The sequence below is a fragment of the Bombina bombina genome, chromosome 5 (genome assembly GCF_027579735.1).
Source record: "Bombina bombina isolate aBomBom1 chromosome 5, aBomBom1.pri, whole genome shotgun sequence".
Lineage (NCBI taxonomy): Eukaryota > Metazoa > Chordata > Amphibia > Anura > Bombinatoridae > Bombina > Bombina bombina.
In genome coordinates, this window is record NC_069503.1 from 432,551,326 (window position 1) to 432,579,206 (window position 27,881).

Consider the following 27,881-nt stretch of genomic DNA (forward strand, 5'->3'; position numbering starts at 1 on the left):
TTCCCCAGCATCATTCATAATAAGAGCTGTGTGTACAGAGCTGTATATGGCAAACAGTCACGTAGTGTATACAGTTAATAGATCTAGCAAAGAGTCCCGTTGCTCCATCCCCTGGTTGTATAGATGAGTGGAATAGAGAAATACATGAGGATCGCTTAGATGAGAGGAAAGTCCATGTGAGACATGGATTACTGCCTCACAGAGCTTGGCCATCCAAACTAACACCAACCTATTGCAGAAATGCTCTAGATGCTGTATTAAATATGTGGATGTCTATAACAAAGGGTCTAAGGCTCTGACTGTTAACCATTTTCATGCGTACTCAGTGTACTAATAAACTATATTTCACAAAGGAGAGTAGGTGGAATAAAGTTCCGGTGTAGGGCAGAAAGTCAAGAAGTTTTGTAGAATAATTTTGCTCTCCACAGTACATGTCGACTATAAAGCGATAAAAAAGCATGTGGGGAGTCAGCTAAACCATTTACCCTATCCCAATTCTGAGGGCTGAAGCTGCTGAGAAATACTGGCCGATAGCCACGCTGTCCTCACTAAGATAGGCCTTCTGGTGTTGCAGGGCGAATCTGTCAGGGCATCTTGATCCATATAGATATAGTGCTCTCTCACTTCCACCCGGGAGCCCCAGAGCACTAGACGAATGCCTGCAGTACGTGTTAGGCACAGAGTCAGCTGTGTGCTCATAAAAATATAAAGAACTGTGTGTTCGCTGACCGGATTTCACCGGGTGCTGGTTATCATATCGGGCCACAGTACTTACTGGCAATCGATTCTCCACTGTGTCCTCAGAGTCGAGTAGATCTCCCGGTGTACAGGAGGTCAAAGGGAGATAGGATATATGCAAACGGTGTACAGCAGTAGTAACCGCACTTAGCTGCTTAAAGGATTGAGCAGTGGGCATCGGCATATGAGCTGCAGAATCCACTCACTCTACTATAACTGTTGACACCTCTTCCCTGCTTTCAAAGCCACGCTGCAACTCATACTTAAGGTCATGAAACGGGTGTGTCATGCGCTGGTCCAAATCTGCCAAGAGAGCCCTTATTTCACAATAGGTATCCCCCATAATAAAGCAGTAGAACGTATTGTCTTTAGCCAGTATAGCTGATTTACCGTAGTTAAAGAAGTTTAAGATGAAGCGTAGTAGTTCTCATCACATGGCTGCACTTTACAGCGTAATTTATCTTGATATCTCCCAAAGTGGTGCAATTGTGGTCTTATTTTGTGTAGCAAAAGAATATCTCAGTACTCATCCATGAACAGAGCGATTTAAAATTAATTATATGCCGTAAATCCTTAAAATTCAAGCTTAAAACCAGGAGCTGTATAAGAACACGTCTGGTCTCCTTAGCGGTTGGCCCCGCCCCCCCCCCGGGGGCTTAGTAATTTAATTAGTTATTTGCTTTGTGGGGGTTGGCGGTTTAGGAGGTAATAGGTTAATTAGGTTTATTGCGATGTGGGGGTTTGTCTGTTTAGGGGTTAATAGTATAATTAGTTAGTTAGTGCTGTAGGGTTTAGCCGTTTAGGGGTTAATATTGTAATTTATTTAGTTGGCATTGTGGGGGTTTGGTGGTGTAAGGGTTAGGTAGTTTCTGTTGTGGAAGTTTAGTGATTTAAGGGTTAGGTTTTTTTTATTAATACTTAGTACGGGCGGTTATGTTTATTTTTTTTTCTTAATACTTTGTGTGGGTGGCTAGATAGTATAGATAGAGCATATACTGTTATGTACAGAACATTGGAATATGACATTCATATTTTTATGTTGGTTTAGCGCAAATGAGAAAATGCGATTGTGTTTGTGCAAGAGTGGAGTGTTTTTTCCCCCACTTTTTTCCCCCCACTTTTTTTCCCCATTGACTTCTATGGGGGAATAAGTGAACACACACTAGATATTCTAACTTCAGATTTTGCGCTAGTCGGGTTACCGCTAGAGTGAAAACAGTTAACTTTCAACTCATAATACGAATGCAAAAATCTTACTTCTAGCACAATCAACACTGAAGCGGGAGTGTTACTTTGCGCATAAATCGTAATCTAGCCCTTAATTGGTTATATTTAACATCTTAAATGCATTAGACTTCTGTCCAACAGATCATTTTATATATATATATATATATATATATATATATATATATATATATATATATATATATGTATATTATATACTGTATATGACAAGGACCCCATGTTCAGTCCATTACAGTTTGCTGAGTATGAATGTTGTATTCAGTGTGCTGATTTTTTTTTTACCTTGTCTTTTGTGGCATTCTAATCCATTGAAAAGTCTAGCAAAAGTCTAGTCTAGCAAAAGCCATACTAACTACAAATACAATATTAACCTTTTAATGACCAATTACGTACCCTGTACTTATCTGGTCTTTCCATGGCAGTGCCATTTTAGTGTGCTATTCTAGCAAGCCTTCCTCATGGAGGGAGGGACTAAACAAGACCCGCGCTAATATAGCCACACAATCCATTAAGGATCAGCGACATACAGGGTATTTTGCAGTTATTAAGGGGTTAAAGGAAAATCAAGTATTCATACACTTGGATCGAGTATACATTTAAAAATATAAGAAACAGTATTTTCTTAGCATATAAAAGTAGATTGCAGTAGATACATTCACTAGTCCTTACTATTGGGTTGTATCATACATTGAATGTACCTTTTTATATACTATATTGTTACAAGTAATGCAGCATTTTTGTGTGGGTTGGTCTATTAAGTGTGTTAACACTCATCACAGTAAGAGGGTGTTGTTATAATTGTTATCCAATAGGATGTGACATGTAATTATTTTAACCGGTGTGACACTAGGCACTACTTGCTATGATTATGGCTACCAGGAGTTAAGAGCTTTCTGGGCTAACGCCGGTTCATAAAGCTCTTAACTACTGTGCTCTAAAGTACACTAACACCCATAAACTACCTATGTACCCCTAAACCGAGGCCCCCCCACATCACCGCCACTCTAATAAAAAATTTTAACCCCTAATCTGCCGACCGCACACCGCCGCAACCTACATTATCACTATGTACCCCTAATCTGCTGCCCCTAACACAGCCGACCCCTATATTATATTTATTAACCCCTTATCTGCCGCCCCCAACGTTGCCGCCAGCTACCTACAATTATTAACCCCTAATCTGCCGACCGGACCTCACCGCTACTATAATAAAGTTATTAACCCCTAATCCGCCTCACTCCCGCCTCAATAACCCTATAATAAATAGTATTAACCCCTAATCTGCCCTCCCTAACATCACTGACACCAAACTTCAAGTATTAACCCCTAATCTGCCGACCGGACCTCACCGCTACTCTAATAAATTTATTAACCCCTAAAGCTAAGTCTAACCCTAACACTAACACCCCCCTAAGTTAAATATAATTTTTATCTAACTAAATAAATTAACTCTTATTAAATAAATTATTCCTATTTAAAGCTAAATACTTACCTGTAAAATAAACCCTAATATAGCTACAATATAAATTATAATTATATTGTAGCTATTTTAGGATTAATATTTATTTTACAGGTAACTTTGTATTTATTTTAACCAGGTACAATAGCTATTAAATAGTTAATAACTATTTAATAGCTACCTAGTTAAAATAATTACAAAATTACCTGTAAAATAAATCCTAACCTAAGTTACAATTAAACCTAACACTACACTATCAATAAATTAATTAAATAAAATACCTACAATTATCTACAATTAAACCTAACACTACACAATCAATAAATTAATTACATACAAATACCTTACCAGCCCTTTCAAGGGCCTTTTGTGGGGCATGCCCCAAAGAATTCTGCTCTTTTGCCTGTAAAAAAAAAACATACAATACCCCCCCAACATTACAACCCACCACCCACATACCCCTAATCTAACCCAAACCCCCCTTAAATAAACCTAACACTAAGCCCCTGAAGATCTCCCTACCTTATCTTCACCACGCCGGGTATCACCGATCCGTCCAGAAGAGGCTCCAAAATCTTCATCCAAGCCCAAGCGGGGGCTGAAAGGGTCCATCATCGGGCTGAAGAGGTCCATCATCCGGCTGAAGTCTTGATCCAAGCGGGGGCTGAAGAGATCCATCTACCGGCTGAAGTCTTGATCCAAGCGGGGGCTGAAGAGATCCATCATCCGGCTGAAGTCTTCTATCAAGCAGCATCTTCAATCTTCTTTCTTCCGGATCCATCTTCATCCCGCCGACACGGAACATCCATCCTGGCCGACGACTTCCCGACGAATGACGGTTCCTTTAAATGACGTCATCCAAGATGGTGTCCCTCGAATTCCGATTGGCTGATAGGATTCTATCAGCCAATCGGAATTAAGGTAGGAAAATTCTGATTGGCTGATGGAATTCCGATCAGCCAATAGAATGTGAGCTCAATCTGATTGGCTGATTGGATCAGCCTATTGGATTGAACTTGAATCTGATTGGCTGATTCCATTAGCCAATCAGAATTTTCCTACCTTAATTCCGATTGGCTGATAGAATCCTATCAGCCAATCGGAATTCGAGGGACGCCATCTTGGATGACGTCCCTTAAAGGAACCGTCATTCGTCGGGAAGTCGTCAGCCAGGATGGATGTTCCGCGTCGGCGGGATGTAGATGGATCCGGAAGAAAGAAGATTGAAGATGCCGCTTGATAGAAGACTTCAGCTGGATGATGGATCTCTTCAGCCCCCGTTTGGATCAAGACTTCAGCCGGATGATGGATCTCTTCAGCCCCCGCTTGGATCAAGACTTCAGCTGGATGATGGACCTCTTCAGCCCGATGATGGACCTCTTCAGCCCCCGCTTGGGCTTGGATGAAGACTTCGGAGCCTCTTCTGGACGGATCGGTGATACCCGGCGTGGTGAAGACAAGGTAGGGAGATCTTCAGGGGCTTAGTGTTAGGTTTATTTAAGGGGGGTTTGGGTTAGATTAGGGGTATGTGGGTGGTGGGTTGTAATGTTGGGGGGGTATTGTATGTTTTTTTTTTACAGGCAAAAGAGCAGAATTCTTTGGGGCATGCCCCGCAAAAGGCCCTGGTAAGGTAAAAGAGCTTTTCTATTTTTATTTTAGAATAGGGTAGGGCCTTTGTTTTATTTTGGGGGGCTTTGTTATTTTATTAGGGGGCTTAGAGTAGGTGTAATTAGCTTAAAATTGTTGTAATATTTTTATAATGTTTGTAAATAATTTTTTTATTTTTTGCAACTTAGTTCTTTTTTTATTTTTTGTACTTTAGTTAGTTTATTTAATTGTATTTATTTGTAGGTATTTGTATGTAATTAATTTATTGATAGTGTAGTGTTAGGTTTAATTGTAGATAATTGTAGGTATTTTATTTAATTAATTTATTGATAGTGTAGTGTTAGGTTTAATTGTAACTTAGGTTAGGATTTATTTTACAGGTAATTTTGTAACTATTTTAACTAGGTAGCTATTAAATAGTTATCAACTATTTAATAGCTATTGTACCTGGTTAAAATAAATACAAAGTTACCTGTAAAATAAATATTAATCCTAAAATAGCTACAATATAATTATAATTTATATTGTAGCTATATTAGGGTTTATTTTACAGGTAAGTATTTAGCTTTAAATAGGAATAATTTATTTAATAAGAAATAATTTATTTTGTTAGATAAAAATTATATTAAACTTAGGGGGGTGTTAGTGTTAGGGTTAGACTTAGCTTTAGCTTTTAGTAGCTGTGAGGTCCGGTCGGCAGATTAGGGGTTAATAATTGTAGGTAGGTGGCGGCGACATTGGGGGCGGCAGATTAGGGGTTAATAAATATAATATAGGGGTCGGCGGTGTTAGGGGCAGCAGATTAGGGGTACATAGGGATAATGTAGGTTTGCGGCGGTGTACGGAGCGGAAGATTAGGGGTTAATAATAATATGCAGGGGTCAGCGATAGCGGGGTCGGCAGATTAGGGGCTAATAAGTGTAAGGTTAGGGGTGTTTAGACTCGGGGTACATGTTAGGGTGTTAGGTGCAGACTAAGGAAGTGTTTCCCCGTAGGAAACAATGGGGCTGCGTTAGGAGCTGAACGCTGCTTTTTTGCAGGTGTTAGATTTTTTTTTCAGCTCAAACGGCCCCATTGTTTCCTATGGGGAAATCGTGCACGAACACGTTTTTGAAGCTGGCCGCGTCCGTAAGCACCGCTGGTATTTAGAGTTGCAGTGGCGGTAAATTATGCTCTACGCTCCCTTTTTGGAGCCTAACGCAGCCCTTCTGTGAACTCTAAATACCAGCGGTATTTAAAAGGTGCGGGGGAAAAAAAACATGCGCAGCTAACGCACCCCATTGGCCGCAGAACTCTAAATCTAGCGGTAAGATAGCTACAATATAACTAATAATTACATTGTAGCTAGCTTAGGTTTTACTTTTATTTTACAGGCAAGTTTGTATTTATTTTAACTAAGTAGAATAGTTACTAAATAGTTATTAACTATTTAATAGCTATCTAGGTAAAATAAATACAAATTTACCTGTAAAATAAAACCTAACCTAAGTTACAATTACACCTAACACTACACTATAATTAAATTAAATCCCTAAACTAAATACAATTAAATACAATTAAATTAAATAAACTAAAGTACAAAAACAAACAAACACTAAATTACAGAAAATAAAAAATACAAATTGTTAAACTAATTACTCCTAATCTAATCCCCCTAATAAAATTAAAAAAAAAAAAAAAAAAAAAAAAAAAAATCCCTACCCTATACTAAATTGCAAATAGCACTTAAAAGGGCTTTTTGCAGGGCATTGCCCCAAAATAATCAGCTCTTTTACCTGCAAAAAAAAAATACAATACCCCCCAACATTAAAACCCACCACCCACACACCCAACCCTACTCTAAAACCCACCCAATCCCCCCTTAAAAAAACCTAACACTAACCCCTTGAAGATCACCCTACCTTGAGACGTCTTCACCCAGCCGGACACAAGTGGTCCTCCAGACGGGCAGAAGTCTTCATCCTATCCGGGCAGAAGAGGACCTCCAGACGGGCACAAGTCTTCATCCAGACGGCATCTTCTATCCTCATCCATCCAGAGCAGGGCGGGTCCATCTTCAAGCCAACCGCCGCGGAGCATCCTCTTCTTCCGATAACTCCCGACGAATGAAGGTTTTTTAAATGATGTCATCCAAGATGGCATCCCTTGAATTCCGATTGGCTGATAGGATTCTATCAGCCAATCGGAATTAAGGTAGGAAAAATCCTATTGGCTGATGCAATCAGCCAATAGAATTGAGCTCGCATTCTATTGGCTGATTGGAACAGCCAATAGAATGCAAGCTCAATCCTATTGGCTGATTGGATCAAGCAAGGCCCCGCAAAAAGCCCTTTTAAGGGCTATTTGTAATTTAGTATAGGGTAGGGATTTTTATTATTTTAGGGGGCTTTTTATTTTATTAGGGGGATTAGATTAGTTGTAATTAGTTTAAAATTCTTGTAATTATTTTATTATTTTCTGTAATTTAGTGTTTGTTTTTTCGTACTTTAGTTTATTTAATTTAATTGTAATTAATTGTAGTTAGTTTAGGAAATTAATTTAATTATAGTGTAGTGTTAGGTGTAATTGTAACTTAGGTTAGGGCTTATTTTACAGGAATATTTGTATTTATTTTAACTAGGTAGTTATTAAATAGTTAATAACTATTTAATAACTATTCTACCTAGTTAAAATAAATACAAAGTTGCCTGTAAAATAAAAATAAACCCTGAGATAGATACAATGTAACTATTAGTTACATTGTAGCTAGCTTAGGGTTTATTTTATAGGTAAGTATTTAGTTTTAAATAGGAATAATTTATTTAATTGTAGTAATTTTATTTTAAATTATATTTAAGTTAGGGGGGTGTTAGGCTTAGGGTTAGACTTAGGTTTAGGGGTTAACATATTTATTATAGTGGCGGCGACGTTGTGGGTGGCAGATTAGGGGTTAATAAATGTATTTAGGTTGCAGCGAGATTGGGGGTGGCAGATTAGGGGTTAATAAATATAATGTAGGTTTCGACGATGTTGGGGGGCAGCAGATTAGGGGTTCATTAGTATAATGTTGGTGGTGGCGGTGTCCGGAGCGGCAGATAAGGGGTTAATAAGTTTAAGATTAGGGGTGTTTAGACTCGGGGTTCATGTTAGGGTGTTAGGTGCAGACATAACTTTGATTTCCCCATAGGAATCAATGGACCTGCGTTAGGAGCTGAATGCTGCTTTTTTTGCAGGTGTTAGGTTTTTTTCCAGCTGATTCTGCCCCATTGATTCCTATGGGGAAATTGTGCACGAGCACGTTTAGCCAGCTCACCGCTACCGTAAGCAGCGCTGGTATTACAGTGAGATGTGGAGCTAAATTTTGCTCTCCGCTCACTTTTCTGTGGCTAATGCCGGGTTTGCAAAACCTGTAATACCAGCGTTGTCTTAAGTAAGCGGTGAGAAAAAAATGCTCGTTAGCACCGCAAGCCTTACCGACAAAAACTTGTAATCTATCCGTTGGTATTCTTTGTTGAAAAGTAGGGAGATAAGCTCAGTGCAGTACTTTATGGCAGCAAGAATGTTATACATTTCATAGAGTATTAGATGGCAGCACTATGTAGCGCTCCAGACATGTGCACACTACCTATCTAGATTTCTCTTCAACAAAGAATATCATAAGAACAAAGGAAATTTGACAATAGAAGTAAACAGGAATCTTTTTTTTTTTTTTATTGTATGTCCTGTCTGAATCACAAAAGAAAACAATTTGGGTTTCATGTCCCTTTAACGTAATAAATTTGGTTAACTAAGCAAACTATTGAACCAATAGAAAATGTGTTTATTCATTCATTCATTGCATTAAAGAACAAATATGAAAATGTTACAGCTGCTGTAGTTTAAAATGGCCTTTGTTTTGACACATAGGGCTCGATTTATCAAATGCCGAGCGGACATGATTTGCTATAGTGAATCATCTCAGCTGGACATCGCTGCAGGCAGACAACGTATGCTGTCCGCATTTATCAATGAAGACGCATTTCACCAGAAATGCTTGTGCAATGCTGCCCACTGCTCACTGGTGGCCAATCGGCTGCTAGCAGGGGCTGTCAATCGATCCCTTTAAAGGGACACTGAACCCTAATTGTTTCTTTTGTGATTCAGATACAGCATGCAATTTTAAGCAACTTTCTAATTTACTCCTATTATAAATTGTTCTTCGTTCTCTTGGAATCTTTATTTGAAAATTAGGAATGTAAGCTTATGAGCCGGCCCATTTTTTGTTGAGCACCCTGGAAAGCCCTTGATGATTGGTGGATGCATTTAGCCACCAATCAGCAAGTGCTACCCAGGACGGGGCTGAACCAAAGATAGTCAGGTTCGTAAGCTTACATTCCTGCTTTTTCAAGTAAAAATATCAAGAGAACGAAGAAAATGGATAATAGAAGTAAATTACATGTTCTATCTGAATCATGAAAGAAACACATTTGAGTTCAGTATCCCTTTAAAACTACTCTGGATGTAAATTATATCACTAAACCCTAACCATAATCTCTAACTGTAAATATAAATGTTATCAATAAAACTTAAACCCATAGTCTAACAGTAATTTAAACCCTAACACCGGTATGAAAGCATTTTAGCTCTAATAATGGACACAAAAAAAATTATTAAAAATATATGTATTGTGTATTTCTTTTTAAATAAATTGTGTATACATATTTTTTTCAGGGTGCCGGCAAGCCAATCAAGCTGATATTGTTTTTTTAGTGGAAAGCTCAACACGGATGGGAGATGCAACTTTTGAAAAAGTGAAGGATTTCCTTATTGGTTTTGTTTCTGGATTGGATGTTGGGATTAATAAAGTCCGTGTTGGTCTTGCTCAGTACAATGATGAAACCACTAAAAAATTTCTTTTAAATGAATATGCCCTGAAGAATGAAATTGTGGAAAAAATAGAAAACTTGCCTTATCTACCCGGTGGGGTGTTTACAGGACAAGCCTTGAAGTTTATCAACTCAAACTATTTCACAGAGTCAGCAGGCAGCAGAGCGGCTGAAAATGTAGCTCAGGTACTTATTGTAATCACTACTGGAGAGTCAGAGGATGGAATTTTGGAGTCAGCTAGAGAGTTAAAGTCAAAAGGCATCTCCGTATATGTGACTGGGATTAATGTCAGAGATGACGTTCAACTGCAGGAAGTGGCAAACAAACCAAGTGAAAAATTTATATATCAGCTTGATACGTTTGATGAATTTGATGATGTGGCTGGTTTACTTCTCCAAAATGTGTGCTTTGGCGTCATAACAAATATTCAAGGTATGAGTTGATTATGTTGTTTTTATGTGTTTAAAAATGTATAATGATATAGCCTTGTTTTCCAGGGTGGTTTTTATGGCACTTATATGTATTTAATGATCTAAAGGCATTCAGCTATTTATAGCTTAAAGGGATACTATAGTCAAAATTAAACTTTCATGATTCAGATAGAGCATGCAGTTTTAAGCAACTTTCTTATTTACTCCTATTATCAAATTTTCTTTGTTCTCTGTATCTTTATTTGAAAAAAGCTGGAATGTAGTAGGCTTAGGAGGTGGCCCATTTTTGGTTCAGCACCTGGGTAGTGCTTGGTGATTGGTGGCTACATGAAGACACCAATCAGCAAGCGCTACCCAGGTGCTGAACCAAAAATGGGCCACCTCCTAAGCTTATATTCTTGCTTTTTCAAATAAAGATACCAAGAGAATAAAGAAAAATTGATAATAGGAGTAAATTAGAAAGTTGCTTAAAAGTGCATGCTGTATCTGAATCATGAAAGTTTAATTTTGACTAGACTATCCCTTTAACATAGTAAATGATATAATTTAATATGCATCCAAACTCATCATAAGAACATGTGTTGTGTGTTTTACAGTTTGCAAAATAGGAAAAATAAAAAGTCCATCACAAAATGTGTCTAGAGAATAAAACAAAACCTTCCAGTTTACTTCTGTTATCAGACTGACCTTGCTCTCTTTGTATCTTTTGTATACTTTGGTCCTTGTCATGGGAGCATACATAAGTGTAGATGTCTTGAGAACTATATGGCAACAGTGTTTACAACAATGTTTGAAACACTGTTTTACATTATTGCAAACATGTCTGCCATTTAGTGCTCAAGACACATGCACACTCCTTTATCTATCTAGGTATGCTGGCATGTAAAGAAGCTATGTATAAAAAAGGATACTGTAAACAAGTTCATGTTAGATGTAAGCTGGAAAATGTTTTGTTTTTTTAATTGCTCTCTGAAAAATGAGTTCAGTTCTGAGTTTCATGCTCCTTTTACCTTTTATTGTTTGCTTGTTATTTTAGAATATTTGTATTATGTTGAATAAACTAAACATTTGAATAATGTTATGTCTGTAAAGGACAAAAAACAACTTAAAAATACATCTGCAAATTGTAATGTTTATGCCCATATGTGCTTTCAGTTAAATATCCATGTATTGCAGTGTTCCCATTGTATTTAAATGGAACATAAAAGTAAAACCTGAAATGCCCTCTAATTCATTTCAGTTTTAAAAAGAAAACTTTTTCCTGTACCCATATAATAGCAAAAATACTTCTAGTAACATAACTGTTTCAGTGATAAGTTTTAATGTTAACTGAACACATGAGCATATCCCCTGTTCAACATCATTCAAACACTATGCTTGTCAAAGAGCTGGGCTAGCACTATTCTATATAGTAGAAATGTAAAGTGATTCATCTCTGATGCAATATATGGTCTCTGAGATGTAAAGTGAGTCATCTCTGATGCAATATATGGTCTCTGAGATGTAAAGTGATTCATCTCTGATGCAATATATGGTCTCTGAGATGTAAAGTGAGTCATCTCTGATGCAATATATGGTCTCTGAGATGTAAAGTGATTCATCTCTGATGCAATATATGGTCTCTGAGATGTAAAGTGAGACATCTCTGATGCAATATATGGTCTCTGAGATGTTAAGTGATTCATCTCTGATGCAATATATGGTCTCTGAGATGTAAAGTGAGACATCTCTGATGCAATATATGGTCTCTAAGATGTAAAGTGATTCATCTCTGATGCAATATATGGTCTCTGAGATGTAAAGTGATTCATCTCTGATGCAATATATGGTCTCTGAGATGTAAAGTGAGTCATCTCTGATGCAATATATGGTCTCTGAGATGTAAAGTGATTCATCTCTGATGCAATAATATGGTCTCTAAGATGTAAAGTGATTCATCTCTGATGCAATATATGGTCCCTGAGATGTAAAGTGATTAATCTCTGATGCAATATATGGTCTCTGAGATTTAAAGTGAGTCATCTCTGATGCAATATATGGTCTCTGAGATGTAAAGTGAGTCATCTCTGATGCAATATATGGTCTCTGAGATGTAAAGTGATTCATCTCTGATGCAATATATGGTCTCTGAGATGTAAAGTGATTCATCTCTGATGCAATATATGGTCTCTGAGATGTAAAGTGATTCATCTCTGATGCAATATATGGTCTCTGAGATGTAAAGTGATTCATCTCTGATGCAATATATGGTCTCTGAGATGTAAAGTGATTCATCTCTGATGCAATATATGGTCTCTGAGATGTAAAGTGATTCATCTCTGATGCAATATATGGTCTCTGAGATGTAAAGTGATTCATCTCTGATGCAATATATGGTCTCTGAGATGTTAAGTGAGTCATCTCTGATGCAATATATGGTATCTGAGATGTTAAGTGATTCATCTCTGATGCAATATATGGTCTCTGAGATGTAAAGTGAGTCATCTCTGATGCAATATATGGTCTCTGAGATGTAAAGTGATTCATCTCTGATGCAATATATGGTCTCTGAGATGTAAAGTGAGTCATCTCTGATGCAAAATATGGTCTCTGACATGCAAAGGGAGACATCTGTGATGCAATATATGGTCTCTGAGATGTAAAGTGAGTCATCTCTGATGCAAAATATGGTCTCTGACATGCAAAGGGAGACATCTGTGATGCAATATATGGTCTCTGAGATGTAAAGTGAGTCATCTCTGATGCAATATATGGTCTCTGAGATGTAAAGTGAGTCATCTCTGATGCAATATATGGGGGCCAAATTATCAAGTTCCGAATGGAGCTTGGTGCCCCTTTCTAAAGACCGCTGCTCCATTACTTGTCCACCTGCTCTGAGGCAGAGGACATAAATCAACCCAATCGAATACTATAGGGTTGATTGACACCCCCTGTTAGCGGCAAATCTGCAGGGGGTGGAATTGCACCAGCAGTTCACAAGAACTGCTGGTGCAATAATAAATTCTGACAGCGTATGCTGTCGGCATTTATCGATGTGCAGCTGACATGATACGCTACATCGTATCAAGTCCACTCGCACTATGATAAATCTACCTCATGGTCTCTGAGATGTTAAGTGAGTCATCTCTGATGCAATATATGGTCTCTGAGCAGGTGCACTGTTTGAATGTAGGTACACAAGGAATATCTACATATGCTACATGCACCCTAAAAGCTATCAAAATAGTCAATAACTGACTAAAAACCTTTTTTACTTATGCATGTTCACTGCATTTATGCTTCAAATAAAAACTCTATTTTGGTTGTATGTTCCTTTAATGAATAGTGGAATTTAATCCATGAAAATGGCAGCACCCATTATTGCATTGCACATCTTTTCCAGAATCCCCTGCTCCAGTGGAAACACTCGGCTAGATTACGAGTTGTGCATTAGGGTAAAAGAGCAGCATTAAGAGGTCCTAACGCTGCTTTTTCCCTACCACTGCTATTACGAGTCTTGAAGGTTTAGGGTCACCACACACTTCTTTGGCCTCACCGCAAAACGACTTACGTAAACTTTGTAAAGTCTTTTTTCGATGGGACTTCCATAGCGCCGGTATTATGAGTTTGTAAGTCTAACCCTAACCCTAACATCCCCCTAACTTTAATATAATTTAAATAAATCTAAAGAAAATTACTACCATTAACTACATTATTCCTATTTAAAACTAAATACTTACCTATAAAATAAACCCCAAGCTAGCTACAATATAACTAATAGTTACATTGTAGCTAGCTTAGGATATATTTTTATTTTACAGGCAAGTTTGTATTTATTTTAACTTGGTAGAATAGTTATTAAATAGTTATTAACTATTTAATAACTACCTATCTAAAATAAATACAAAAGTACCTGCAAAATAAAACCTAACCTAAGTTACACTAACACTTAACACTACACTATAATTAAATAAATTAACTAAATTAACAACAGTTAAATCAATTAAATTAAATTAGCTAAACTACAAAAACCCCCACTAAATTACAGAAAATAATAAACAAATTACAAGATATTTAAGCTAATTACATCTAATCTAATAGCCCTATCAAAATAAAAAAGCCCCCCCAAAATAAAAAAAAAACCCTAGCCTAAACTAAACTACCAATAGGCCTTAAAAGGGCCTTTTGTGGGGCATTGCCCCAAAGTAATCAGCTCTTTTACCTGTAAAAAAAAATACAAACAACCCCCCAACAGTAAAACCCACCACCCACACAACCAACCCCCCAAATAAAATACTATCTAAAAAAACCTAAGCTCCACATTGCCCTGAAAAGGGCATTTGGATGGGCATTGCCCTTAAAAGGGCAGTTAGCTCTTTTGCAAGCCCAACCCCTAACCTAAAAATAAAACCCACCCAATACACCCTTAAAAAAACCTAACACTAACCCCCTGAAGATCGACTTACTGGGAGAAGTCTTCATCCAAGCCGGGCCGAAGTCCTCAACGAAGCCGGGGAAGTCTTCATCCAAGCCGGGCGAAGTGGTCCTCTAGATGGGCAGACGTCTTCATCCAGACGGCATCTTCTATCTTCATCCATTCGGCGCGGAGCGAGTCCATCTTCAAGACAGCCGACGCGGAGCATCCTCCTCTTCCGACGACTAAAGACGAATGAAGGTACCTTTAAGTGATGTCATCCAAGATGGCGTCCCTTAGATTCCGATTGGCTGATAGAATTCTATCAGCCAATCGGAATTAAGGTAGAAAAAAATCCTATTGGCTGATGCAATCAGCCAATAGGATTGAAGTTCAACCCTATTGGCTGACGCAATCAGCCAAAAGGATTGAGCTTGCATTCTATTGGCTGATTGGAACAGCCAATACAATGCAAGCTTAATCCTATTGGCTGACTGGATCAGCCAATAGGATTGAACTTCAATCCTATTGGCTGATTGCATCAGCCAATAGGATTTTTTTCTACCTTAATTCCGATTGGCTGATAAAATTCTATCAGCCAATCGGAATCTAAGGGACGCCATCTTGGATGACGTCACTTACAGGTACCTTCATTCGTCTTTAGTCGTCAGATGAAGAGGATGCTCTGCGTCGGATGTCTTGAAGATGGACCCGATCCGCGCCGGATGAATGAAGATAGAAGATGCCGTCTGGATGAAGATTTCTGCCCGTCTGGAGGACCACTTCACCCGGCTTGGATGAAGACTTCTCCCGGCTTCGTTGAAGACTTCGGCCCGGCTTGGATGAAGACTTCTCCCGGTAAGTTGATCTTCAGGGGGTTAGTGTTAGGTTTTTTGAGGGTATATTAGGTGGGTTTTATTTTTAGGTTAGGGTTTGGGCTTGCAAAAGAGCTAACTACCCTTTTAAGGGCAATGCCCATCCAAATGCCCTTTTCAGGGCAATGGGGAGCTTAGTTTTTTTTTAGATAGTATTTTATTTAGGGGGTTGGTTGTGTGGGTGGTGGGTTTTACTGTTGGGGGGTTGTTTGTATTTTTTTTTACAGGTAAAAGAGCTGATTACTTTGTTGCAATGCCCCGAAAAAGGCCCTTTTAAGGGCTATTGGTAGTTTAGTTTGGGCTAGGGTTTTTTTTTTTTTATTTTGGGGGGGGGCTTTTTTTATTTTGATAGGGCTATTAGATTAGGTGTAATTAGTTTAAATATCTTGTAATTTGTTTATTGTTTTCTGTAATTTAGTGGGTTTTTTTTGTACTTTAGCTAATTTAATTTAATTGATTTAATTATAGTGTAGTGTTAGGTGTTAGTGTAACTTAGGTTAGGTTTTATTTTACAGGTAAGTTTGTATTTATTTTAGCTAGGTAGTTATTAAATAGTTAATAAATATTTAGTAACTATTCTACCTAGTTAAAATAAATACAAACTTGCCTGTAAAATAAAAATAAATCCTAAGATAGCTACAATGTAACTATTAGTTATATTGTAGCTAGCTTAGGGTTTATTTTATAGGTAAGTATTTAGTTTTAAATCGGAATGATGTAGTTAATGATAGTAACTTTTTCTCAGCCGGCTCTCCCCTTTGATTCCTATGGGGAAATCGTGCATGAGCACATACGACCAGCTCACCGCTGACTTAAGCAGCGCTGGTATTGGAGTGCGGTAATGAGCAAAATTTTGCTAAACGCTCACTTCTTGTCTTTTAACAACGGGTTTGTAAAAACTCGTAATACCAGCGCTGCAGGTAAGTGAGCGGTGAGAGAAAACTGCTCGTTTGCACCGCATAGCCTCTAACACAAAACTCGTAATCTAGCCGACTGTTTGTTAAATAGACATGAAACCAAATATTTTTCTTTCATGATTTAAATAGAGCATACGATTGTAAACAACTTTCCACTTAGTCTTCTATTATCATTTTTGCCTCATTCTCTTGGTACCCTTTCTTGAAAGAGAAAACATGCACTACTGGGAGCTAGCTGAACACATCGGTAAGCCAATCACAAGAAGCATATATGTGCAGCCACCACTGAGCAGCCAGCTCCTGGCTCCTGAGCCTACCTAGGTATATTTTTCAGCAAAGGATACCAAGAGAGTGAAGAAAATTAGATAAAAGAAGTAAATTTGGAGGTTTAAAATTGTATGTGCTATCTGTATCATGAAATACATTTTTTGTGTTTCATGTCCCTTTAAGGTTTTCTGTGGAAGTGTGTGAATGTGTTATTAATCTGTTGTGCATTTCTATGCAGTCTGTTCTCTTGTACATCTATGTATTTATTTACAATAACTAGTTTGTTGGTTGTAAGTCACAGAGCTATAGAAAAAACTACTATTTACAACCATTGGGCGCTCCTATACTTACTTGTATCTATTATATTTCTTTCAGCATATTCAAAGCGCTACGCAGATGTTGTGTTCCTGGTTGACTCCTCTACCAGCATGTCCAGTTCCATATTCCAGCAGATAAAAAACTTTGTTGTAGAAATAATAAGTCAGCTAGATGTAGGCATTAATAAATATCGTGTTGGATTGGCACAATACAGTGGCGACTCGGAGACTGAATTTTTACTGAATACTTATGAAACCAAAGATGAGGTGATAAATCATGTTCAAACTAAACTAAATTTTAAACGTGGTCCATTGAACACAGGACGTGCTCTGGATTTCCTGCGCTCAACTTTCTTCACAGAAGAGGCTGGGAGTCGCATTAACCAAGGAAACTCACAGTTTGTGGTGTTTATAACTTCAGCAAAATCAGCTGATGCTGTTGATCAGTCGGCACAGGAACTAAGAAGTATTGGAGTCACAACTATCTCCGTTGGGATTCAGAATGCTGATAAGCGAGAGCTGGAAACCGTGGCAACGCTACCATTTGCATTCCAGATAAAAGGCTTGCAGTCCATAAAAAATGTGCAAGACGATGTTGTCAATGTTATCTTAACTCAAGAAATGCTACAGTTTTCTGTGGTGGCTAGTAGTCCAGCAGGTATTATAGGCCTGACTATTTATGTCCATTTGATTTCGTGTTACTTCTCTGAAAGATCAACAGATATATGAAATAGCAGCAATTAAAGGGACAGTCTACTTTTTGTTTTTTTGTTTAAAAAGATAGAGAACACCATTACTACCCATTCCCCAGCTTTGCACAACAAACATTGTTATATTAATATACTTTATAACCTCTAAATATTTGCCTGTTTCTAAGCCCCTACAGGCCACCTCTTATCTCAGTGCAATTTATTAGCTTTTCACAGTCCGACAGTTATAGTTCATGTGTACCATATAAATAACAGTGTGCTCATTTCCATGAAGTTATGCAAGAACCAGCACTAATTGGCAAAAATGCAAGTTTGTTAAAAGCACTGAGATAAGGGGGGAGTCTGCAGAGACTTAGATACAAGGTAATCACAGAGGTAAAAAGTATATTAATATAACCGTGTTGGTTATGTAATACTGGGGAATGGGTAATATTGCGATTATCTATCTTTTTAAGCAATACAATTTTTCAAGTAGACTATCCCCTTTTTAAAAATTATTTTTTTATAAAAAAGAAGAAAAAACATGTTAAACTATACAATTAAAATTTGCATGAAATATACACTTGTGAGCAACTGCTACTTTAAATATTTATTAACTACTCACCTCACCTTTATTGGCTTAACAGGACACGCCTCCTGAGTCCTGACTATCAGAAAAAAAACTTAGAATGGTGGAATTTATGGTGTAAAAAATAGATAGTTTTTTCATTGAAAATATAAATAAATGATATCCATTTATTTTATTTTCACTTTATTAAAGCTATGACACATGAAGTAGTAGCAATAGTAGCCTAGCAGGTATTCTTAGACTTATTTATATCTATTTGATTTATTGTTATTTTATGAAAATAAAAACCCTTTTATAAGAAAATAACAAGAGCGATGTACAGGTGATACTAATAGTAGATACAATTGTAGGCTTTCAGGACACTGATGTCCCTACGTCAGCCAGTCTATTGAAAGCCTGCAATTGTATCTACTATTAGTTAGCTATTAAATGTATCACCTGTACATCGCTCTTGTTATTTTCTTATAAAAGGGTTTTTATTTTCTTTGAATACACTGGCTAACACTGTACTGCCCTTTATCTGCAACATCTTGTTATTTTATTAAAGGGACAACAGAGACATGAAATCATACTATCTATATTGTATACAAAATCATTTTTGTTTTAAAAAAAGGTTTGAGTAAAATCTGTTTAAATTAAAAATAAAACTATTAAAGAAGGCATGCTTTAAATAAAAAATTGAAAATCACATGACATCCTGAACAACTTATACTGATATGTTGATTACTCACTAGCTGATAGGCCAATTTTGAACAAACCTCCTGGCACTTGTCAGAAACAAATAAACTTATTACACTCTTTAACCTATGTTAAAAGGACATTAAACACTAAATACGTTTTGTAAGCATAGTATTGAGGTTATTCCCCTCCTCCCTCTAGCCATGGGTGACGCCATATTGAAATCTAGATTTCACTACATTTCAGTGCTGACCTGTTTGCACATGTGCAGTAACTCTCTTTCAGATGCCTGCAGTGTAACCTATGTTCCACAACAGCAGCACCCATGATTAGGGGAAGGTGCATGAATTATATGTGTTTAGTGTCCCTTTAATAAATGTTATAAAAACTATTTTTTGATGGAGCACAGTAAAAAACATAATTTATGCTTACCTGATAAATTTATTTCTCTTGTAGTGTATCCAGTCCACGGATCATCCATTACTTATGGAATATATTCTCCTTCCCAACAGGAAGCTGCAACACCTGGGATATGGATAGCTGATAGACAAGAGTGAGTCTCTGTCCAGTGAATTATTGTAAGACTTCTAACATCGCTAGGGAACTTCTGTTCCCCCTTGATGGCTGATGTAAGCCACAGTCGTGTATATTGTCCGACTGAGTATGATGTACCTCAGAGTTGCTAACTGAGGCCAAGTCTGAAGAGCATGGAATATCACTCCCAGTTCCAGAATATTTATTAGAAGGAGGGTCTCCTCCTAAGTCCACTATCCCTGAGCCTTCAGGGAGTTCCAGACTGCATCCCAACCTAAAAGGCTGGCATCTATTGTAACAATTGTCCCATCTGACCTGCGGAAGGTCATACCCTTGGACAGATGGACCCGACATAGTCACCAGAGAAGAGAATCTCTGGTCTCTTGGTCCAGGTTTAACAGGGGGACAAATCTGTGTAATCCCCGTTCCTCTGACTGAGCATGCATAGTTGCAGCGGTCTGAAATGTAGACGTGCAAACGGTACTATGTCCCTTGCCGCTACCATTAAGCCGATTTCATTCATGTACTGAGCCACCGAAGGGCGCGGATGGGATGAAAAAAAACACGGCAGAAATTTAGAAACTTTGACAACCTGGACTCCGTCAGGTAAATTTTCATTTCTACAGAATCTATCAGAGTCCCTAGGAGGGAAACCCTTGAGATTGGGGATAGAGAACTCTTTCCTTGTTCACTTTCCACCCATGTGATCCCAGAAATGCCAGTACTACGTCCGTATGAGACTGGGCAATTTGGATGTTTGACGCCTGTATCAGGATGTCGTCTAAATAAGGGGCCACTTCTATGCCCCGCGGTCTAAGGACCGCCAAAGCGACCCCAGAACCTCCATAAAGATTCTTGGGGCTGTAGATATCCCAAAGGAAAGAGCTACAAACTGGTAATGCCTGTCTAGAAAGGCAAACCTGAAAAAACGATGGTGATCTTTATGCATCACAATGTGAGGATAAGCATCCTTCAAATCCATTGTAGTCCTCTATTGACTCTCCTGGATCATAGTTAAGATGGTACGAATAGTTTCCATCTTAAATGACGGAATTCTGAGGAATTTGTTTAAGATCTTTAGATCCAAAATAGGTCTGAAGGTTCCCTCTCCTTGGGAACCACAAACAGATTTGAGTAAAAACTCTGTCCCTGTTCCTCTCTTGGAACTGGATGGATCTCGTACACAATGTAAGAATGCCTCCTTCTTTATCTGGTTTGCAGATAATTGTGAAAGGTGAAATCTCCCCTTTTTTTGGGGGGGAATCTTTGAAATCCAGAAGATATCTCTGGGATATAAATTCCAATGCCTAGGGATCCTGGGCATCTCTTGCCCACGCCTGGGCAAAGAATGAAAGTCTGCCCCCTATAGGATCCGTTACCGGATAGGGGTCCGTTCCTTCATGCTGCCTTAGAGGCAGCAGCAGGCTCCTTGGCCTGCTTATCTTTGTTCCAGGTCCGATTGTCTCCAGACCGCCTTGGACTGAGCAAAAATTCCCTCTTGTTTTGCCTTAGAGGAAGAGGATGCCACACCTGCCCTGAAGTTTTTAAAAGGTACGAAAATTAGACTTTTTTTTTTTTTTTTTTTTTTTCCCTTGATTTAGACCTATCCTGAGGAAGGGCATGACCTTTTCCTCCAGTGATATAAGCAATAATCTCCTTCAAACCAGGCCCGAATAGGGTCTGCCCCTTGAAGGGAAGTTAAGTAGCTTATTTATTAAAGTCACGACAGCTAACCATGATATAAGCCATAGCGCTCTGCGCGCCAGTATAGTAAAAAACAGAATTCTTAGCCGTTAGTCTAGTCAAATGAACAAGGCATCAGAAAACAAAGGAATTGGCTAGCATAAGCTTGTCAAATATATTCATCCAATGGAGTCGCTTAACTGTAAAGCCTCATCAAGAGACTCAACCCAGAACGCCGCAGCAGCAGTGACAGAAGCAATGTATGCAAGGGGCTGCAGGATAAAACCCTGTTGAATAAACATTTTTTATCCATTGGATCTAAAAAGCACAACTGTCCTCGTCAGAGGTAGTGGTACGCTTAGCTAGAGTAGAAACTCTTCTCTCCACCTTAGGAACTGTCTGCCAGAAGTCCCGTGTGGTGGTAACTATTAGAAAACATTCCTCTAAAAAATAGGAGGGGAAGAGAACGGCACACCTGGTCTATCCCATTCCTTATTAAAAAAATTTTTAGTAAACCTCTTTAGGTATTGGAAAAACATCAGTACACACCGGCACTGCATATTATTTATCCAGTCTACACAATTTCTCTGGCCCTGCGATTGTACACATTCATTCAGAGCAGCCAAAGCCTCCCTGAGCAACAAGTGGAGGTTCTCAAGCATAAATTTTAAATGTAGAAATATCAGAATCAGGTTAAATCATCTTCCCTGAGTCAAAAAAAAAAAAAATCACCCACAGACTAAGCATATTTTGAGGTAGTATCATACATGGTTCTTAAAGCGTCTGTATGCTCTGTATCTACCCCCAGAGCTAACTGCTTTCCTTTAATTTCAGGTAGTCTGACTAATACTGCTGCCAGAATATTATTCACCACCTTTGCCATGTCTTGTAAAATAAACGCTATGGGCGCCCTTGATGTACTTGGCGCCATTTGAGCGTGAGTCCCTGAAGCGGGAGTCGAAGGGTCTGACACGTGGGGAGAGTTAGTCGGCATAACTTTCCCCTCGACAGAATCCCCTGGTAAAGAAACGCTATGGGTGCCCTTGATGTACTTGGCGCCATTTGAGCGTGAGTCCCTAAAGCGGGAGTCAAAAGGTCTGACACGTGGGGAGAGTTAGTCGGCATAACTACCCCCACGACAGAATCCTCTGGTGATAATGTTTTTAAAGACAAAAAATGATCTTTATTGTTTAACATGAAATCAGTACATCTGGTACACATTCTAAGATGGGGTTCCACCATGGCTTTAAAACATAATGAACACAGAGCTACCTCTATGTCAGACATGTTAGAACAGACTAATAATGAGACTAGTAAGCTTGGAAAACACTTTAAATCAAGTTAACAAGCAAATATATAAAACGTTACTGTGCCTTTAAGAGAAACAAATTTTGCCAAAATTTGAAATAAAAGTGAAAAAAGGCAGTTAAACTAACAACATTTTTTACAGTGTATGTAACAAGTTAGCAGAGCATTGCACCCACTTGCAAATGGATGATTAACCCCTTAATACAAAAAACAGATTAACAAAACGAAAAATATGTTTTAAACAGTCATAACAGCTCCTACTTTTGAAGCCCTTTTGAGCCCTTCAGAGATGTCCTATAGCATGCAGGGGACTGCTGAGGGAAGCTGAATGTCACTGTTTGTAATTTTAACTGCACCAACTGTAACTTTTATACTATAACAGTGGAAAGCCTCAGGAAACTGTTTCTATGCAAAATTTAAGCCAGCCATGTGGAAAAAACTTAGGCCCCAATAAGTTTTATCACCAAACATATGTTAAAAAAACGATTAAACATGCCAGCAAACGTTTTAAAAACACATTTTAACAAGAGTATGTATCTCTATTAATAAGCCTGATACCAGTCGCTATCGCTGCATTTAAGGCTTTACTTACATTACTTCGGTATCAGCAGTATTTTCTTAGTCAATTCCATTCCTAGAAAAATATTTTACTGCACATACCTTATCTGCAGGAAAACCTGCACGCCATTCCCCCTCTGAAGTACCTCACTCCTCAGAATGTGTGAGAACAGCAAATAGATCTTAGTTACGTCTGCTAAGATCATAGAAAAACGCAGGCAGATTCTTCTTCCAAATACTGCCTGAGATAAACAGCACACTCCGGTGCCATTTAAAAATAACAAACTTTTGATTGAAGAATAAACTAAGTAGAAAGCACCACAGACTCTCACAACCTCCTATCTATGTTGAGGCTTGCAAGAGAATGACTGAATATGGCAGTTAGGGGAGGAGCTATATAGCAGCTTTGCTGTGGGTGGACTCTTGCAGCTTCCTGTTGGGAAGAATATATTCCATAAGTAATGGATGATCCGTGGACTGGATACACTTAACAAGAGAAATAAAAAAATGTCCCTTTAGGATGCCATAAACTTTATATTTTTAATGTTTTCATTTTCTATTGTTGCCTTTGCTGTGATTTTTCTTTTTCTACTCTTCCTTCTAGTTTGCTCCAGCGCTACAGTTGCTGATATAGTTTTCCTAATTGATGAATCTAGTAGCATTGGTTCTACAAATTTTCAGCTGACCAGAGTGTTTCTGCACAAAGTTATTAACGCATTGGATATAGGTTTAAATAATGTCAGAGTGGGCTTGGTTCTGTTCAGTGATGAGCCCAGACTGGAGTTTAAGTTGAACACATTTGATCAAAAATATGAAATTTTGGACTCAATAACTAAGCTCCCATACAGAGGAGGAAATCCCAACACTGGTGCTGCAATTGAGTTCTTGAGGAAGAAGCTTTTTACTAAGCAAAATGGCGGCAGAGCACACCAAGGTGTCCAGCAGATAGCCGTGGTCATGACTAATGGTCAGTCAAAAGATAATTTCACCAAGAAAGCTGCAAAACTAAGACGTTCAGGTGTAGAAGTGTTTGCTGTTGGCTTTCAGAACGCCAACATGACCGAACTGAAGCGCATAGCGTCTCACCCTCCTCGGAAACACGTCACTAATATTGAGTCTTTTCTGCAACTTCCAAATATTGAGAAAAAACTAAAGAAGCGACTTTGCAACGAAATAGTTTCACAGTCTTTTGTAGTTCCTGCATTTGCCCGTACACTGAAAACAGGTTAGTAATGATCTAAAAGGCATATAAATATTTTATAAATGCCTACACTTTATTATACTTTTGGGAGCAAATAAGAGTTATGTTGATGTTGAAATGTGTATTAAATATAATTTCATCATTTTCATTGTGCCAAAATGTAATCAGCTATTTGGAACAAAATAAAAATTTATATTCTTTATTCAATATTGATATTAATATTAAAATCAGGGCTATAGTTACTCAAGAGAACACATTGTTCTTTTACATTTACACTGTTTGTGGTATGCCAGAAAATATAAGGTTACACTGAGTGAACAGTGTTAGCACCAATATGGGTTACACATGGTGAGCTGTGATCTTAAGATATAAATGACAAATATTTACATTATATATTGGCAGACAAGGCTGGTGTGAGATATTACGCTGCTTGAGTCCAAGAATGAAATGACACCCCTCCCATATTTCCATCCATTACAATCTAAATCCAACCATAGGCAACAGTCATAAGGATTAAAGTTTAGCAGATTGATGTTTCTCACAAGAACCCCATGTGAGAGACATTTCTCTTAAGAACAATATTAGCCTCATGTGCCACCTCTCTCTAATGCCTTGTGGGTCCTCTAGTCCCATGTGGTCCCATTATAGAGCTGACCACCTTTTTTAACCAAACTAAAATTAAACATAATCTAGGTAAAGTAAACCATCTATATTTTTTGTATTTATTATACAGTGAAACAACCAAGTAATTTAGTTCATTTTAACACCAGCAACAAGGCAAATCAAGGTGTTTAATCCTTTCAAAAGAGGCGAACACATAGATAAACTACCACTTGGGAACTGAATGGGTCAACTTCAGTTTCCCATGGGATCTGCAGTTCTTTGGGGCTCCTGAGTTTTTTTTTTAACTATGTGTTAAACACATAGAAATGCAGTGTTGCTAGTGTTAAAATTACACATGCTAATGAATTAGAGCATGGAACTTTTTCCCCTTTAAAGAAAAACTAACTTAACATGAAGCAATCAGGTAATGTTTTAATGGCAAAAGAAAACTTTAAATAGATATTATATCTGTAGCCAGATGTTCTTACATTAGTTCCGTCTATTGTTAGTCATTAGGGGCTGGTTCAGCCTTTGAGTGACAGCCTGGTTTCTGACAACTAATAACAATGACAACTATATTTTTTTCTCTCATTTATTTTATTATTAGAAATGTATTTCATAGTCTTTAGAACTGATTCTCAAAAACTTACTGGCATGGAAAGAAATCATCAGCTTAGCTCACTGAGCACATAAAGAATATTAGTGAACTTCCCCTTAGTGAGATACATGGTTCCAAATATAAAAATCTCCTTTAAAACTATCTCTGATTAGCATTGTGATATGAAGCATCCTATAGAATCTCGCCATACTGGAGAGTTTTAGAGAATGGGGCCCACAGTAAGGTTATTCTTTGTTTATACTTAGCTCCTTTCTATGAAAGCTTACCTACGTAGGCTCAGTATTGTGCATGTGTCTCAAGTACTATATGACATTAGTGTATGCAACAATTTATAAAATTGTGACAAATATTGTTGCAAACACAACTCAAGAAACATACACACTCACAAGTCTACTATGAGCTAATTTGAAAGGTATATAATGTATGTAATATAAAATCTATTCAGGGTTTAGGTTTGAAATATCTTATAATTATTGCTATATTTTAGGCTGCGTGGACACAGAAGAAGCGGATATTTACTTTCTGATTGATGGCTCTGGTAGCATATATCCAGAGGACTTTATTGACATGAAAAATTTTATGATAGAATTAATAAGCATGTTCCAAGTTGGGGCAAACAGAGTGCGCTTTGGGGTTGTCCAATATTCTGATGTCCCTCAGATTGAATTTACTATCAATGAGTACTATACTCAGAAGAGTTTAAAGGAAGCAGTTAAACAAATTTACCAGCTGGGCGGTGGTACGAGGACAGGAGACGCATTGAAGTCCATGGTAAACCTCTTTATGAAAGCGGTAGCCGACCGCAAGAATAAAGTCCCTCAATCTTTAGTCGTCATCACTGATGGTGAATCTCAAGATCGGGTAACTGAAGCTGCAGCAGAAATTCGAGGAAATGGCATTACTGTTTATGCTATTGGTGTTCAAAATGCTGTGGAAGAGCAGCTGAAAGATATTGCAGGGTCAGAGGACAAGATGTTTTTTGTCAATAATTTTGATTCACTTGATCTAATCAAGCATGACTTGGTCCGTGATATCTGCTCGCCAGAAGGTAAGGCTGTTATTTGTTTGTTTTAAGTCACAATGTACTGAATAATAATATGTGATTATCCAGAGATGTATTTTGGGCACTAATCTTTATTTGTTTATGGTAGTTACTAGCTTTGAATTATTTTCTAAATGAATTGAAGTTAAAGAGGCAGTATAGTTGAAATTAAAGAAATTTTCTTTCATGATTTAGGTAGAGCATACAATTTTTAACACATTTCCGGTTTACTTTTATTATTAAATTGTCTTAATTCTCTTTATATAATTTGTTGAAGGTGCAGCAATCCACTGTTGGTTGCTAACTGAACACATGGGGTGAGCCAATGACAATAGACATATATATATGTATCCACCAACCAGCAGCTAGCACCCAGGTGCTTTGCTGCTCCTGAGCTTACCTAGATAAACCCTTCAACAAAGGATAACAATAATAGAAGTACATTGGTTTAATATTGTGTATACTCAGCCTGAATCATGAATGTCTAATTATGTCTTTACTGTCCCTATAAACTATAATGATTCAGATAGATGCAATTTGAAACAACTTTCTACTTTGCATCAGATATCAAATTTGCTTGTTCTCTTACAGGGTCATAACTAGACAGGGCCCCAGGACAGAAGCTCTGGTGGACCCCCTATTTTGACAACACCCTTTCTGACTATTTGCAATCAGCAGAAACTGATCCAACTGCCACAAATGAGAAATAGGAGCTTCTTCTCTATGAATGTCACCCCCCCCCCTGGTTAATATGTGACAGAGGATATACACTGCCTTCCTGTACAAATATGATGGCAGGTTGTCCTGTACAGCAACACCATAGGGGCCATCTTGGAATTCTTTGACACCATGTTGTATATATAATTCCATACCGCTCCCCTAAATTGAATTTGAAGGTCAAACAACAAGGGGGCAGACATAATGCAGGTAGAGTGATGCCCCTACTCACTGCAAAGTATTGATGGGCCCCCTTGGCATGTAGGCCCGGTCTCAACTGAGATCTCTGAGACCCCTATAGTTACAACCCCTGTTCTTTTGGTGTCCTTTGTTGAAGAGTAGGCTCAGGAGTAGCAATGTACTACTGGGAGCTAGCTAAACACATCTGATGAGTCAATGACAAGTGACATACATGTAAATGCCAATCAGCAGCTAGTTCCCAGTAGTGCATTGCTGCTCCTCAGCCTGGATAGGTAAATTCTTCCACATATGATACCAACAGAACAAAGCAAGTCTGATAATAAATTAAATTGGAAAGCTGTTCAAAACTACATGTTTTATCTGA

General features: G+C 38.0%; 1 protein-coding gene across 1 annotated transcript in view; it reads left to right on the forward strand.

Moving 5' to 3' along the window:
* LOC128660439 (collagen alpha-6(VI) chain-like) overlaps positions 1-27,881 on the forward strand; it is a 534,497-nt gene that overhangs the window by 165,143 nt on the left and 341,473 nt on the right. The window contains exons 5-8 of the mRNA XM_053714286.1: positions 9,740-10,327; positions 17,154-17,753; positions 23,739-24,359; positions 26,045-26,605. Of these exons, the coding sequence (XP_053570261.1) occupies positions 9,740-10,327; positions 17,154-17,753; positions 23,739-24,359; positions 26,045-26,605 (2,370 nt within the window). The remainder of the gene's footprint in view (positions 1-9,739; positions 10,328-17,153; positions 17,754-23,738; positions 24,360-26,044; positions 26,606-27,881) is intronic.